Raw genomic sequence first — 17,471 nt, 5'->3', positions numbered from 1 at the left:
TACATCTGTGCTGGGGGTGAAAATCAAATGGCCACCCTTATGTAAGGTAATTTATTCCCACAATTTCTACCTGCATCACTGGGATTTATTGCCTTAACATCAATGATCCAAATTAAATACTCATTGTATGAGATGTGAGGGAGAGAAAGATTATGTTTAAGCTCATAGTGACTCCAACACTGCCTTTTAAAAGTGAGCTACACACAAAACACAGAAAGTTTTTTAATAATACAATTACACTACCAAATTTTTTTAACTGTAATTATTTCCTGCTACCAAACGACTTCAATTCTGATTAGTTTCCTTTGTAGTATCTGGTGTTTTTCTACGTTCAATCTCAAAAGACGAAAAAAGGCATATCTTCTCAGGTTTCCTTTGAATGTTTTTTTCTTATTTATCTTTTGCAGTTGGGAATCATGTTACTTTCTTTAACATACTGTGTTTATTATTCCAGCATGTTACAGATGTTTTAACAGTGATGTTAATAGGCATATTTTATTTTAATATTGAATAATATATCCTGAACTATACAAAGATCTTTTAAACATTTATAGAAAACACAACGCAGTTGAAATGAGAACTTCTAAATTCAAGTAGTTTCTGGATTTGATCATTAATGCCAATTTCCATTGAAATCCAGGCTTAGAGAGCAAGATTTCCATACGGAAAACTTAAGGCTGAATGAATTTTGTAACTGAATTTAACATTGCAGGAAGAAACTCTATTTTGATTTCAATATCTACTGTATACACAGCAGAATAGCTGTTAGTTATAAAAGCATCAGGCTACCAAGGTAAAGTACTTTAAAACACAAAGTGAAACACATTTCACCGACTAATGTAATAGACAGTCAACCTCCTTATCACAATTGCCTGGAGATGGACACATCTTTTCATGTCTTGTATTCATCCTGGCTATTTTCACTCCTTCTGGAGGGCTTTTGAACTTGGATTTGACACCTCTTATATTTATGCTTTCTGTAAATGTGAAGAGGTTTTCTTTTCTTAGTTTTAGCCTTACTTGGAGTTCAAGTCTAACTTAGATTAAAGAGTAGTCTTTGCCTTAGAAACTCAATGTTTGCTCTTGATCTTTCTTTTTTTCCTTTTGTTTTTATGAGATTGAGCTAAAAACCCCAAAGTGGGACATAATGGCTTTAGAGACAGGAAGGAAATAGTCTTTACTCTTTTTTTTCTAGTGTAAAAAGCCCACAAGCCTCTTTTGTACAAAGCCCACAGTAGAAATGCTCCCTCAAAAGCCACCTTTTTTTTCTAAGTAGTCTTAGAAGAGACAGTGTTCAGAAAAGATGACAGCATCAAGTGTTGCTAATGTTAGACCCCAAAACAAGCTAAATGGTTTATGGCCAGAACTTCCATTTACTATATATACTGTCAAAACAGGAATTTTTTTTCCAACCAATAAAATGTTTTTTAACAGTCATTGCCTCTGAAATTCCACAATAAACAACTTGCCACTTAAAAAGAAAAAAAATAGAGGAAGGTTCTCAAATGAGATATAGTGAGAAATAATCAGAATGACATCACAGAGAAAAACAAAATGGGATTATGAGAATGAAAAACTTCTGGATTATGGATGGAAAAGAGGTGACAGATCCATTTCCTCCTATCAGCTTTAGACGTGACTTTGACTTTCAAAGACCTGGTAGCCATAGAACACGGTATCCACTTGGGCTCATATGATACTAAATAATAAATCTGTATCAAAATTAGCAAAGTACAAGTGCAATTCATTCAATCAACTGATATTTATTGAGTGTTTGTTATGATGCAGGCACTCTGTGCACAGAAAACAATTGCCAAGTCCCTACTCAATGAATCCTACATTCTAAAGAGTAATAGAATCTTCTTTTTCTGTTACAAATTGTACAGGCCCTTGAAAGTGGATGATCTTGAAGCAATGAAAGACTTGTTTTCCTCCAAAGACAAAGTTTCCTCCAAGACAGCAATAGCTGTCATTTAATTAAAAGATTAGAAGGGCTCTATGATTGAAGACCTGGAGTTTAAAGCACATTCTTCGCCTCTACTTGACCAAGATAGTTTTTGAACTATCTTGAACATTTAATTCAATTTTGAACATAATTTTCAACATTTAATTCAATTTCCGGTAACACAGAGCTCCCATAGGCAAAACAATATGTGTTCTTTAAATAGGTTTGAAATACATTATTTAGAGCAGTACTTAAAGTCTATACGTAACATAGCCCTATACATAATATTTTCTTCAATTATCACCATTATATTTTGTATGCAAAAACCACCAAAACAAAGACTTCCCCAATGCCTACCTTGAACAGTCAGAGTAGCAGATGCTTCAGCTTTGCCCACCATATTTTCTGCAACACAAGTGTATGAACCCATGTCACCAGCCGTCACCTTCCTAATTTTCAAGGTATGATCATCTCGGATTTCATATCTAATGACATAACAAAAGAAAGCACAGTTAAGTGACTTTCTACTTGAAAGATCTCATCATTACACACACAATGCTTCAAAGCACAGGCTACATTCTTTTCTGATCGTTTAAAACCAAGAGTAAAACATGGTATTCCTCTAAGTCAGCTGGCAGAAGAAAAGCTTGTTTTTATAATTATGTGAACTAACAAATTAAACTACTTTCTAAAAGAACATTTTGGGGTAAAGTTGGTATTTATTTATTTATTTCCTCAAGCTCCTGTGCTCACACTAAAACCAAAAGACAGTGACCATTAATTAGATTCTTATCATTTGCCAGACTTTAAATGTTTCATAGATTTTATCCTTCTAAGTTTTTATAACAATGGTATGAAATAACTGCTAGGCTTACCTCCATTTTTTGGATGAGGACCCTGAGGTATAGGAGGTAAAGTAACTTGGCCTTGGTCCTCATCTAGTTCGGTGGCCGAGTTGAAATTTGAACCCACTTTCATTTTCAAGTTCACTTGTCTTGCCTCATCTTCCCTCCCCCTAAATGTTAGGTTTTCCTTGAACTTTCACTTTAGTCCTCTTTTTACTCTACGTGATCTCCCTGAGTTATCTGCTATAGTTTATATATCGATCTACCACACAAGCATTTCCTATCCCTAATTCATCTAAGTTCCAAATTTGGATTTCTAACTAATAATTAGACATCACATCCCATAGGCACCAATTATTTAATGTATTAAATAAAACTTTCTGTTCTTCCCCTAACATAAACCAACTCCTTTTCTTAACACATTTACGCATCTTCTTTCACCAGCTGTCTATATCTAACAAGTCATCCAATTTGTCATTTTAGTCTTAGAAATTTCTCTTTACTGTCGAGCCCTGTCTCTATCTCACCTCTCAGTTCAGACAGTTTACATCTCTGATCTGGACAACCACAAAAATCGTGTCCCTGCCACTAGCCTCTCCCCAGAATAATGTAACACCTATAGTGCTAACAAAATTAATTTTTCTTCTTATTATTTTTTTGGAGATAGAGTCATACTCTGCTGCTCAGGCTGGAGTGTAGTGGTGTGATCTCTGCTCACTGCAACCATCGCCTCCCAGGCTCAAGTAATTCTCCTGCCTCAGCCTCCTGAGCAGCTGGGATTATAGGATTATAGTGCGCCACCATGCCCGGCTAATTTTTGTATTTTAGTAGAGACAAGGTTTCACCATGTTGGCCAGGCTGGTCTCGAACTCCTGACCTCAGGTGATCCTCCCGCCTCTGCCTCCCAAAGTGCTCAGATTACAGGCGTGTGCCACTGGGCCCGGCCAACAAAATTAATTTTTCTAAAGGGTATACCTATTTATACTAACACTCTTGGCTCACCAATGTGCATATAATATTAGAAATTCTTTATTACACAAAGCCCCTCTTAGTTTCAACCTGATATCTCATAACTTCTCATCATAAATCCTATGCCCTAGCCATGCTAAACTTTATGCCACTCAAAGGAGATGACATTCCTTCTCAGCTTTGTGTCTATGTTGTGATAACCCATTTCCTGGAATATTCTTCTCTTCCTCCTTGCTTATCAGACTGATACATATTTTTCAAGACATTACTTATGTGTCATGTTTCTTTCAGAACTCTCTCCCAAATTCAAATTCCCCCCTCTGAGCTGGCACAGGTTTACCTTTATGTGACAAAAGAGCTTGTATATTAGTCCGTTCTCACACTGCTATGAAGAAATACCCGACACTGGGTAATTTATAAAGGAAAGAGGTTTAATTGACTCACAGTTCCACATGGCTGGGGAGACCTCAGGAAACTTACAATCATGGCGGAAGGCACCTCTTCACAGGGCGACAGGAGAGAGAATGAGTGCCAGCAGGGGAAATGCCACACGCTTATAAAACCATCAGATCTCATGAGAACTCACTCACTATCACGAGAACAGCATGAGGGAAACCACCCCTATGATTCAATCATCTCCAACTGATTCCACTCTTAACATGTGAATCTCAGGATTCAAGGTGTTGAAAGATTTGGGTGGGGACACAGAGCCAAACCATATCAGCTTGATATTGTTATTCTGTATCTATCAATACATTTCCTTTTGTGAGCTCCTTGAGAGCAGAAACTATGTCTAAACCACTACTGTAATCCCAACACCTAGACAGAAGGCTCAACACGTTTGCTGAATGAGTGAACACACTGGAGAAGATGGCCCACTGACAGTACCCAAAAGCGTTTATTTTACTGGCTCATTCCCTAAGGCTCCCTGATTCATGCATCTCTTCTCCTGGCCAATTTAAGGACTTGACAGATATCAAGAAACTCCGACCTCTTCCACCATTCTCTGGTGATATTTTAGCTGAGGAAAAGGAAGCCTGATTTTTAATTGGCTCATAGATACGTCCTTAAGGCTGTCTCTTTCTTCCCTTTCCTGCCTACTACCATACCAAAAAACTAGTATTAACCGTCATCTGGTTGAACAGAAGAGAAACCTGTGATATTAAAGAATATCACATTTTACAAGGGTTCCCTCTGCAGCCCAGGGTCACGAATGCACAGTTCTTCTCTGAAAGCCTCAGAGAAAGCAGGATGGCAACCTCCTGTTTCTAATTATCTCCATTATTGTATCTGGCCCCAATAGAGGATTCTAGAATGGACTATTCTAACGGCCCGGATGTGGAGATGATGTGATGAGAAACGTAGAAATGCTGAGTTGACAAATCACATCATGAAACTCTGATGTGTACCTGGATTTGGGCAGCTCTCCATCATCTTTCCTCCATCGTACTGTCGGTACAGGGTCACCTCGGGCCTCACATTTAAATTCTGCACTGTCATCCACAGTTACTGCCAAGTTACTGGGTCTCTTCACAAATGATGGTCTCTCTAAAATTAAAAAGAGCCGTCTTAAGGTAAAATTTTAAAATGAACCAGCTGAAAAACACTTTAGGAGTTCAGTAAGAGCATATTTTTAATTTAAAATATTAGCGAGGAAATTATTCCACAGAGTCCCCTCATTCTAGAAGCTTCTCCCTAGGTTTAGTGCTTCCTCTTAGTTCTCCTCCCACATCTTTGGCTATTTTATCTCAAGCTGCTTTTCTGATTTCTTCTCTCCTCTTTCTACCCACCCCCTAAAAAATATTTGGCATAACAATTTTTCTTTCTCCCTTGTATACAGATACAAAATGATAAGAGATCTATTTTTCAATGAGAAGATTAAATAAAATTACACTTACCTAAGACAGTCAGCTCGGCTACTTCACTCTCACGTTCCCCAACCATATTGGTACCAACACAAACATATTTGCCAGCGTCACTTTTACGGGTGTAAGTGATCATGAGCTTTCCTCCTCGTATCTTAAAAAAAAGTTTCACATGAATACTATTAAAATTGCTTCAGCTATGTTTACATGACAGAGGTCTTCATAAGTGAAGATTGCTTTCTAAGCATATAAATCAAAGCATAATTACATCAACAGCTGATGTGCAGTATTTGCTATTTTTAGGTAGTAACCTTAAAGAGAATTGACGCCAAAGGTACAATATAAAAGAAGCAAAAATGTTTCTCCTTACTTACATTTCATAGAAAGTTATATTCTGTATAGCTAGAAACTTGTTGCCCAATCGGCCAGGTTATTTCATATTATTTAGTTAAGTGAAAAACCATAAAAAATTGCATGAATAATTTAGTTAGCAAGAGGAAAGAGAAAAAGAAAATTCTTAATACCATGACTATAATTAATATAGAAATATGTATTAGCTATAAGTGATTTCAAGAAAATGTATTCTAGCATTATATGAATTAATTAAAATGTCTCTAATAACTTAATTTGCCAGAGTTGCTTTAAAGGAATGTATCTTCATTGCGAAAACATAGTAGAACCTGTCATTTCCTTAAAAACATGATGTTGCTGCCACCCAGGCTGGTTTTTGGGGACTTGAGAGGCAGAGGATGTACAGGTCCCAGTAAATCATCAGGAAAGACATGCTTGGGTACACTCTTGAACATATAATTAATTGAATAAAAATTAATTTTAAATGTAAGCAGACATACAGTATAAGAAGTCGACTGAAACTAAACATGAATTAAGATTGGACTATCCTTAATTTAACACGCTTTTGGATGAGAGTTGAGTTCAATTACCCATGAATATCTACAACTTCCTGATCTTAGAAAGGTTTTATTAGGGAACATTTCCAGAATGTTTATTCATAGAGGTTTTTTACCTCATAGTTACCAACTAGATAAAGGAAGAAGGAAGGAAGGAAGGAAGGGAGGGAGAGAGGGAGGAAGGGAGAGAGGGAGGAAGGGAGGGAAGGAGGGAGGAAGGAAGGGAGGGAAACATTCTAGCACATTTTTTTCATAATACATATGGAGTTCATTGAAACTACCACTTTGTAAAGGTGAGGTCCCCTCACAGTTTTGAATGCCTAAATGACTTTATTTTAATCCAGGCATCCAAACTAGGTATTCTGGCCAAGTCTTTAAATATTAGAGGAAACAAAACATTAACAAAGTTTTTAATTTTTGTGAGTTTAGAACTTGATTTTTTTTCAGTAGCATCATAAACAAATGATCAGCCTGCTCCAGATTAACATCCAGGGATTTTTCTCTGCGTCATTCATCATTCCATCCCTCATACCCAGAACAATGCCTGCACACAGTCGTCACTCAAAATACTGTTGTTGAATGTAAACTACTATTGTTAGTCTGTTACCCAATTTAAAATATTTCTATAAGGTTTATAACAGTTATATGTTAAATTGTTTTATTTTTTCATACATTCTTAAATTTTCAAATAGAGAAATATAAAGAAAACATCATACAAAAAATGCACGTTAATTAGTGTTAGTACTTTTGAACATTTGTCTTTCAATTATGTGTGTATACATACACACTCACATACACACATGCATATACAGAGATATACATTTACCGTGAATATGTTTATATATACATATACACATATAAACATATATACATACACACAATTTTCCTAAAGTAGAATCACTTGATATGTGCTGTTTTATAAGCTGCATTTTCAAAAGTATGAGGCATTTTTATATTTTAAATGTTCAAGAAATTTTACAGAGATTCTCAGCATCAATTTCCATGGCTACATACAATTCTAACATTTGGGTTTACCACATTTTACCTAACTATTCCCATACTGATAGATATTTAAGATATCAGTGCTAGGTAATTTAGAAATCTCATTCTTCCTGCTAATGAACAGCACTGAAATCAGCATTCTTTTGTATATATCTTTTCTCATATGTGCAATTATTTCCTTGGGAGGTATCAAAGTGGGATTCTTAAATGTATACCCAACTTAAGGCTATTGGTTTATATTACTAATGATCTTATGTTTCATAAAGTCATTTTAATATAAATATGCCATTTAAATTTTTGTCTTTATCATAACCCTGCTGTGAGACTGTTTGGGGAAGTGTTAAAATAACCTCACTTTTCACTAAAGGGAACAGTGGCTCAGAAAAGTATAACCTCTCCTCCCACATACCTCTGGTATGCCCATTGTAACAATATGTTTTAATTATGCTTCCAAATGTCAGTCCCCTGACCTTAGTATGAACACTGAGGCAGAGGAGCATATGTAATTCCTCATGGGAGCCCCTGTTACAATGCCTTGTAAATAGTAAAAATTTTGTGGGAGGAAATGACTTGTGCAATGTCACACAAGTGGCAACAAGGTGAAGACTTTAGGTAAGATATGTGTCTTTGCATTTATGCAGTCAACAGACACATGAAAAGATGCTCATCATCACTGGCCATCAGAGAAACGCAAATCAAAACCACAATGAGATACCATCTCACACCAGTTAGAATGGTGATCATTAAAAAGTCAGGAAACAACAGGTGCTGGAGGGGATGTGGAGAAATAGGAACACTTTTACACTGTTGGTGGGACTGTAAACTAGTTCAACCATTGTGGAAGACAGTGTGGCGATTCCTCTGGGATCTAGAACTAGAAATACCATTTGACCCAGCCATCCCATTACTGGGTATATACCCAAAGGACTATAAATCATGCTGCTATAAAGGCACATGCACACTCATGTTTCTTGTGGCACTATTCACAATAGCAAAGACTTGGAACCAATCCAAATGTCTATCAATGATAGACTGGATTAAGAAAATGTGGCACATATACACCATGGAATAATATGCAGCCGTAAAAAAGGATGAGCTCATGTCCTTTGTAGGGACATGGATGAAGCTGGAAACCATCATTCTCAGCAAACTATCACAAGAACAAAAAACCAAACACCGCATGTTCTCACTCATAGGTGGGAACTGAACAATGAGAACACTTGGACAAAGGAAGGGGAACATCACACACCGGGACCCGTTGTGGGGTGGGCGGGGGGAGGGATAGCATTAGGAGATATACCTAACGTAAATGATGAGTTAATGGGTGCAGCACACCAACACGGCACATGTATACATACGTAACAAACCTGCACGCTGTGCACATGCACCCTAGAACTTAAAGTATAATTAAAAAAAAAAAGATATGTGTCTTTGGCTATACGAGTTGTACAAATGAAAAGAAATGCACAGCTCACATCCTCATTATCTTAATTACTGCTTAATAAACTTGAGTTTAAAAAACTTGAGTTCTTGAGGTCCAGAACAATTTGAGTATCATCTTATCAAAATCTTCCTAAGAACTTTTGTAACCTTTCATGTGCTGATTTTCGAACACTCGCATAAGCATTTCCAAAAATCCTAAGGAAACAAAATTATTACAGGAAAAGAGGAAGATGAAAAATCCAATATCTGAAATGGAAGTTAAGTGAGCTGAGGTGTAGCTAGATGTTTCTTTATTAGTTCTATAACTTTGGATAGCACACCGAGCCTCTTCTTATGCCTCAGAATCTAACCTTGAAGTCTCTGGATATTTAGGAGACAAGTTTATTGCTGAAAGAATTATACAATGATACATAAAAGATATACCAAAATAAGAGGAAACAAGCACATAATTTAACATTCTCTTTGTTTTAAAAGTGAGTAAGTGTTCAATGTTTTTTATCTACTATAAAATGTAAGGCTTTAAGGACAATTTTAAGACATATTCAAATACACAGAAAAATTGCGAGTCAAAGGATAATAACATATAAATAATTTGCAACAGCGTAGATTTATTTCTACAGCTTCAGTATAATACAGTACTAATTTACTTTCACAAATCTTAAATACTTGGGAATGTAGAGTTTTAAATCAAATTGCTTATGCACACGTGGGCCACCAATTAACATTATATATTACAGCCCAATGCTATTACATGTTGAAAGAATCCATACAGATGGAGAAGGAGGGGGATTTAGTTAACAAGAGTAATGAGGGCACTGCCAGGAGATTCACAGACATGAAAAAATTCCAATTTCGAGATGAATGGGAGGAAACAATAGCTGAGGTAAACCAAAATTCAAAGACAGCTACAAAGGCCGAAGGAATTTGTAGTATACACCCTATTACTATAGCTCCAATTATATATTACACTTGGCTTAATCATGAAAAGAAATTGTATAACTGAATCTATCAGATCTATTCTTTGGGAGCACATATCCATGTGTTTGGTAGTGAATATAGATAGAAAAACTGTTTCTTTTCAATAAAAATTTATTTTACAGCCATCTTTTACAACAAAATCACACTGGCTGTGTAAATTGAAAGTAACCCACCAGGCATTTTACAACTACTTTCTCTATCCTTTGTAAGTAAACAAAGCTGGAGTTTGTTTACTCCGTCAAATTTTTCTACAAGAAATGTTAGTGGATAAATTAAGCATCATGAAAAGCTGTTTTCATTAGTAACATAATATGACTAAAAGCATATGGTTACACAGTGTTCATACATGTAAAACTTTCATATCAATGCAACAATATAAAACAAATCAAGGCCTGAAAAATATTAAATTTGCAAAACATTTTTAATGAGAAAAATGCACTTTTGTAACAATAGCAGAGATATTAATCATCAATGACCAAATAAGGTCAACTAAATAGCACCTTTATTTTTCTACTCAAGGTATTCTTTACCAAAATCACCTAGGTAAAACCGAAAGACAACAAAATATGTACGAAAACACAATGTTTTTAAAAAAGATTTCTAAATCCCAGGTAAATTTTCAGATACATATACTTAGGAAAGCAAAGTAAGCATGGGCTCTGGAGTCAGACTACTTTTTATTATATATGTGTAACTTTAGCCAAGATATTACTTCCTGTGTATCTCTGCTTTTCAACTCTAAAATGGGAATCCTATTAATATATAACTCTAAGGATATTATGAAGATTATGAAATAAACCATATAAAGCACTTAGAAAAATGCCTGCACATTATTATTATAATTATTTATTATACATATGCAGTTAATGATTCAATATTGTTTTTGATCTGTCTAATCAAAAACAATATTTCTTTCTTAGGCTAAATCCGGTAGCTTTTTATTAATATTACAATTACAGGTCACATAATAACATTTTGGTTAAGGATGAACCTCATATATGATGATGATCCCATAAGATTATAATGGAGCTGAAAAATTCCTAGCGATGTTGCGGCTGTTGTAAGATCGTTTCCCAGTGCATCACCTTTTCTACATTTAGACAGATTTAGATACACAAAAACTTGCCGTTGTGTTAGAATTGCCTACAGTATTCAATCCAGTAGCATACTGTACAGGTTTGTGGCCTAGGAGGAACTGGCTATATCATATAGCCTAGGTGTGTAAAAGGGCTATACCATGTAGGTTTATATAAGTAAACTCTATCATGGTCACACACAATAAAATCACCTAACAACGCATTTGTCAGAACATAACGCTGTCATTAATCAATGCATGACTGTAATTACTAAAGCAACTTCCACTGGTTTCATCAGGAAAATATATATTTGCATTGACACAGCATAAGACTTAGAAACAAGTAAATTTTAGGCTTTATAGATCATTATTATTTCCTCCAAAACAGTGGTTCTTAATGGAGGCAATCACCCTCCCTCTCCCCGGAGATATCTGGCAATGTCTGCAGACATATTTTGTTGTCACAACTTGGTGTGGGGTTGGGGGATTGAAGGGTGTGTGGGGGGCGGTGCTACTGGTATCTAATAAGTAGAGGCCAGAAATACACATCAAGGAATTATCTGACTCAAACTGTCTATAATGCAGGGATTGAGAAACTGTGTTCTAAAGATCCAGCTCTGGACTAAGAATAAATGCTGGATTCAAATGACAAAAGGAAGGAAGCGATACAATTAGATAATACAAATAATACTTATTGTATTTAAGGAAAAACTGCTGAGATTTCTCAGATTCGTATACTCTCCCGCATAAATGTCCCATCTCAACAATAAACCAATTTCATTATAAAATACAACATTCTGTTATATACTCACTGACAATGATGGTTAAAGACCTCAAAGTAGATGATACAAAAAATGAAAAAATAAACAAGCCTCACCAAGCCTGGGAGACACTTAATGCCTCAGGGATGATAGAGACAGAAACTGGTAAAAGTGAAAGAACAAACCACAAAGTAGGGCAAATGGACTTCAAAAACAGAAGAAAAATGACAGTTTTCAATTTCCATGAATTCAAATTAATTTTGGCATTATGTCAATGACTACATTGAAATGGATCTTAAAAGGCCATAATTCTACTCTCAATGGTCACAAATATGGAATACATGGTGGGCTGTTCATTTCAATAAACAAAAGAACAGAAAAACAACATAGTACTATGACCCTGATCGAATATAACATACCCACTTACTTTCAAGCAGTGCCTACTAGTAACAATCAACATTTTGGCCGGGCACAGTGGCTCACGCCTGTAATCCCAGCACTTTGGGAGGCAGAGGTGGGCGGATCACCTGAGGTCAACAGTTTGAGACCAGCCTGGCCAACATGGTGAAACCCCATCTCTACTAAAACAAACAAACAAAAAATTAACCTGGTGTGCTGGCACATGCCTGTAGTCCCAGCTATTCTGGAGGCTGAGGCAGGAGAATTGCTTGAACCTGTGAGGCAGAGGTTGCAGTGAGCTGAGATCACGCGACTACACTCTAGCCTGGGCGACAGAGTGAGACACCGTCACACATACAAAAAAAGCAAAAAGAAATCAACATTTTATGTTGAGTCATATAAAAATACTGATTGTAAATTTAGGGTGAGTTTATACATTTTAAACTGTGGTGCCCCTATGTAAGCCAAAAATGAACATTTTCTCTGTCTACATAGGGAAGAAAAATATGTCTAACACAAACAAAACCCTATAAATGTGAAAACAGCACTATTTAAAATAAGCTAAAATATTTCTTGGCAGGTCTCTTCCTGCGGCTGTATTTGACAGTCGAATTGTAAACCTATCAAAAACTAGTTTGTGTAATGAACAGACACAATGTTAAACACTGAACTGCTGGAGCACTATTCAATTAACATAATCCGGGTAGTGGAGAAGCAGAACATGTTAAACTTTCAGACAATATGCTGGCATTTAGCCTATGTCAAAAATTCAAGGCAGAGGTCTTCCTTCCTCATTACCATATACCTTACCAGCCCACAATAGTAACCACATTAGAAGCCCACATTTCCATAAGCTCTAGACAGTGCCTAAAGAGGCCCTTAGTCATATACATACTTGATGAAAGCAAAGCAAAACAAAAAAATGTCCCACTGGTCTTGATCCTTTTTGGGAAAGAGACAGAGAGGAGAGAGGAGAAGAAGATAAAGAATTTTAAAGCTTCAAATATATTTAAACTTTCTATTTTTCTCTGTAATAGTCTCAGGTTTAAAAAAAATGTTTTAGAGACGTCAAAATGTAAAAATTCTTGATGTGTTTAATACATATGATTTTTATATATCAGGAATTTTCCCTGTAAAAAACTAGAAATGACTACTTTTCTTAGGGGTAAAGACTTCTGTGAGCAGTAGGAAATCCTGCCTTCATCTCCTTTACTGAATTGCTTACTGAATAATTATAGAGAATAATCAGGTTTAAGATGTAGCTTTTCTACCAAGAGTGGAGCAAACCATTTTATGTCTCTGGTTAGCATGGAAAAACTAGCATCAGTATTCTTATTTCCAGAATACAAGAAACAAAATTTAACTTTGCACACAAAGAAATATACTGCCTTTAAAAAAGTAAATTCAGTAAACTTTTTTTGTTCAGTTCCCTTTTAAAACATAAATTCGTAAGTTTTTTGATTGGGTTATCCGAGAGTACACAGCTTATCCTGAAATCAGTGCTCACAATCAGAAATAAAGATGAACTTAAAATGAACTCCTTGCGATGTCTTCATTTTCTACCCTAAAGCAAGTCAGATGATTTGCAGTATCTGTTACACAGGAATTTTTTTTTTTTTTCAGACATCACCCCCACAATGTTATCCATACACCTCTAGGTTAACACACTAAACAGACTGGAGCTAATTAACTAGTTTGGCTACACAAATTCTTTTCTGCTTTTAATTACATTAACCTAATGTGACTTGAATTCAACAGACCAAAAACAAAACCGTTAATTATATTAAGGGCTTCAAAGATGATTTCAAATTGCTAGCCACCAAACTGTCATGAAATTTATCTCATTTCCTTTAATATATTTTACATGCAAAATCTGTGCTTTACTAAAAATACTATTTAAAAATACATCAAAACAATGAATAATAGAATATTGATTATAATGCTAAAAGAGAAATATGTTTCAACTAATACAGATAAGACACACATAGGCATCATCATACCAATAAGAAATTATGCAGTACTAAATTTTTACAATTTTCTACAAGATTAAAGGCTTGAAAATATTCATTTACAGTAGTAAGGGCTTGACGAGTGGGATTCACATGAAGAATGAAGTTGTCTAAAGCACCTGAGTTGAGAAATTACTTTTTCAGAAAAAAACTTGATTCTTTACCACCAACTCATTTTCATACTATTTTGCAAAGTAAGTGAGATGAGAGGTTTTGAATTACAGTCCAGTGTGTCATCCTTAAACAATTCACCACTAACTCTCCTTGAGCAGAATATCTCTTCATAGAAATGCTGTCAATTCTGCCTGGATCTTTGACCTACAGAATAGAGAGCAAGCTGTTGTGAACTAGAGATGTGCCTGGCATGGCTTCTGAACAACAATGAGATGCAGGTAACCCAGATGGCCAGTCATAGCCCCCAGACATTCCCCTTGGTGAAATCAGCTGCAGTACAGTTTTAGATGGTCCCTAAGGACTCCTTTCAACAGAAACATATGAAGAAGACTCACAACAATAACGGCTTTTATTTCTTTAAATTGTGACATCAAATTAACAACAATAACAACAACAACAACAGTAACAATCCAGAAAAAATAACTTGTTTGAGGAGGGTGCTGAGAATAGGAGGAGGTAAAGTAATACCCATTACTTTCCAATCTGGCTACAAGAATAGTATCAGCTTTTAATGTTAGGCAGTTCAGATTAAAGCATTCATATTTTCTAATGCATGCCATCCTATTTTTCAAAAGTAATCATGCTTTATTGCATTCTAATTAAGCAAAAACATTGCTAGTACCATAATTATTTTGTACAAATGACAGACAAAGAATTGGATAATCAATCCCAAAAGTATCATAGTAACATAAAAATACATAATCAAGTAAAAATAATTCATATAACTCAGATATTATATAATATAAAAGAAAATACAGTATTTCCTATTTTATAATATTTCTTTGTCATATTCCCAGGTAGGTAGTGCAAAAAGAATACTTTAAAAAAACTACAGCCCGGCCCGGCGCGGTGGCTCACGCCTGTAATCCCAGCACTTTGGGAGGCCAGAGGCGGGCGGATCACGAGGTCAGGAGATCGAGACCATCCCGGCTAACACGGTGAAACCCCGTCTCTACTAAAAATACAAAAAATTACGCGGCCGTGGTGGCGGCGCCTGTGGTCCCAGCTGCTCGGGAGGCTGAGGCAGGAGAATGGCGGGAACCCGGGAGGCGGAGCTTGCAGGGAGCCAAGATGGCGCCACCGCACTCCAGCCCGGGCGACAGAGCGAGACTCCGTCTCAAAAACAACAACAACAACAACAACAACAAAAACTACATCTCTTATTAAATAATTTCATGTTTTCATTAACTATGATTTAATAAATTATATTTCTGAACATACACATTAATAATTTTGTCTTTAAGACCTACATTTTAATGTAGTTAGCTATCAGATAAAAATGTAAATTGTTCATAAATCAATTCAAAACCATCACCATCAAAAATCATTGATAGAGAGCAACTTACATTTACTGATCTAGTGACCAATACTTCTAAGTGTAAGAACAAATTTCAAGAAATTCGTTTTTATATATTCTATAAAAATGTATATTTTATATATTTATTTGTACTAATCTCACAAAATAATTTTAAAATTCTACGTATTTATGACAAAAAGATTTTATATTTAAATATCAAAGCAAACATTTTATTTTAGATTTAAAAACCTCAGCCAAATCACAGTTCGTCTTGGTTAGCAAAGTTTATTAAAGATTTTTTGATCTTTCTATTTTTTGTAAAAGCTATTGATTCTTGCTTCATTTTCCCAAAATTTTTTACCTCCCTCTATTCCTATTTTATTCTGGTTTACAGAGACCTAAAAGAGAGAGAAAGGGGAAGGAGGAGGAGAAGGAAAAGGAGGAAGGAGAAATGCATTATTTTAATTATTTCTCATTCAAGTGTCTTGATTAGATATGATCTGGTTTCATGCTATGCGTTCACAGGCTGTCTGGTAAACTTGTCTTTAACTCAAGACCAGTCCAATATGAACTCATAACACAAAATGACAGCACTGTACCCCAAGATGGATGAAACTAAGGAAAATAGATTGTATGCCAATATTCATAAGATTTTGTTTTTTCTTCTAGGTTACAAAAAAAAAATACCCAGATTAGTCAGCTTTCAATTAAACTGTAAAAAGTACCTAGATTTTACAAATTATTCACTAGTCTATTCTCAAGTGAAGGCTATTTCATCATTTACAGCCTACTCAAAGTGTAAATAATGTTCCTGGGATTTGCACAAAAAATGTTTTGTATAACAAAAGGACACCGGGGCAAGTATGCACGCATTGTAAAGAAAATATGAGAATGATAAATTGAAAGCAATCAAATGACCATTCTAAAAATTCCTGGTGACATAAAAAAGGACAGCATTGCATGGAGAAAAGCCATAACTTGTTTCAGGTCTTTCAACTACTCTCTTAGGAGCGGAATTGAGAGGAAAAATAGCCAATTAGGATCTCTCCGTTGGCGTCCCATATTTGCCTGGGCTACATACACACAAGAGAACACGATCCCATTTCATTTGTTTCCTGGTACACTTTACAATACCATTTGAAAACCAACATGAATTCAGCCAGGAGTTTAAACACACTTGATCATCAGAGAGAAGCAACAAGAGACTCATGCAGAAAAAGCAATTATCCCAGTGGGAACACGTGGCTCTTTGCACAGCTTGGTGAGCTGCCAGCTGAGAACACAGGCCTGGGAGAGTCCCCGCCTAGGACTCTGGCAGCTGCACTTCTCTGCTATTTCCATTTCTCCTCCTAAACTTCTCATTTCTTCCTCATAACAATTTATAAATTGGTAGTTGGCTGTTTGCTGCTGCAGAAGCACACCTATGATAATTTGATTATAGACTACATCAGGAAGAGCTGTATTGCTAATTGCAGGTAAGTGGGAGCCACCCTGCAGAGAGACATAGTTAAAGGACAGGATGATTTTCTTTGTGAAAGTATAAATTAGTATCTTGCTCTCTATCAAATGTATATCACCAGAGATCCTTTTCATGATTCCTAATTTTAATAAGTAATAATAGAAAGAAAGAAGTAACACAGCCCTCTTTAAACACACCAATTTTGCTTGCTTAGGTGTAGCTCAAAGACTATATGAAGCCTTGGGTATGGCATTTTTCTGCTGGACACCCATTTTCCTGGGCTAGACAGACGTACGTAGCCTAAAGCAATCAGCCAGGAAAGCCCCTTCTAATTTATAGTAT

General features: G+C 35.8%; 1 protein-coding gene across 1 annotated transcript in view; it reads right to left on the bottom strand.

Moving 5' to 3' along the window:
• Positions 1–17,471, bottom strand: part of ROBO1 (roundabout guidance receptor 1) — a 1,000,765-nt gene that overhangs the window by 114,972 nt on the left and 868,322 nt on the right. Inside the window, exons 5-7 of the mRNA XM_063661467.1 lie at positions 5,658–5,778; positions 5,169–5,307; positions 2,303–2,430 (exon numbers count right to left, since the gene is read on the bottom strand). Coding sequence (XP_063517537.1) covers positions 2,303–2,430; positions 5,169–5,307; positions 5,658–5,778 — 388 coding nt within the window. The remainder of the gene's footprint in view (positions 1–2,302; positions 2,431–5,168; positions 5,308–5,657; positions 5,779–17,471) is intronic.

The sequence above is a fragment of the Pongo pygmaeus genome, chromosome 2, assembly GCF_028885625.2.
Source record: "Pongo pygmaeus isolate AG05252 chromosome 2, NHGRI_mPonPyg2-v2.0_pri, whole genome shotgun sequence".
Taxonomy (NCBI): Eukaryota; Metazoa; Chordata; class Mammalia; order Primates; family Hominidae; genus Pongo; species Pongo pygmaeus.
This window is presented reverse-complemented; position numbering and strand designations above follow the sequence as displayed.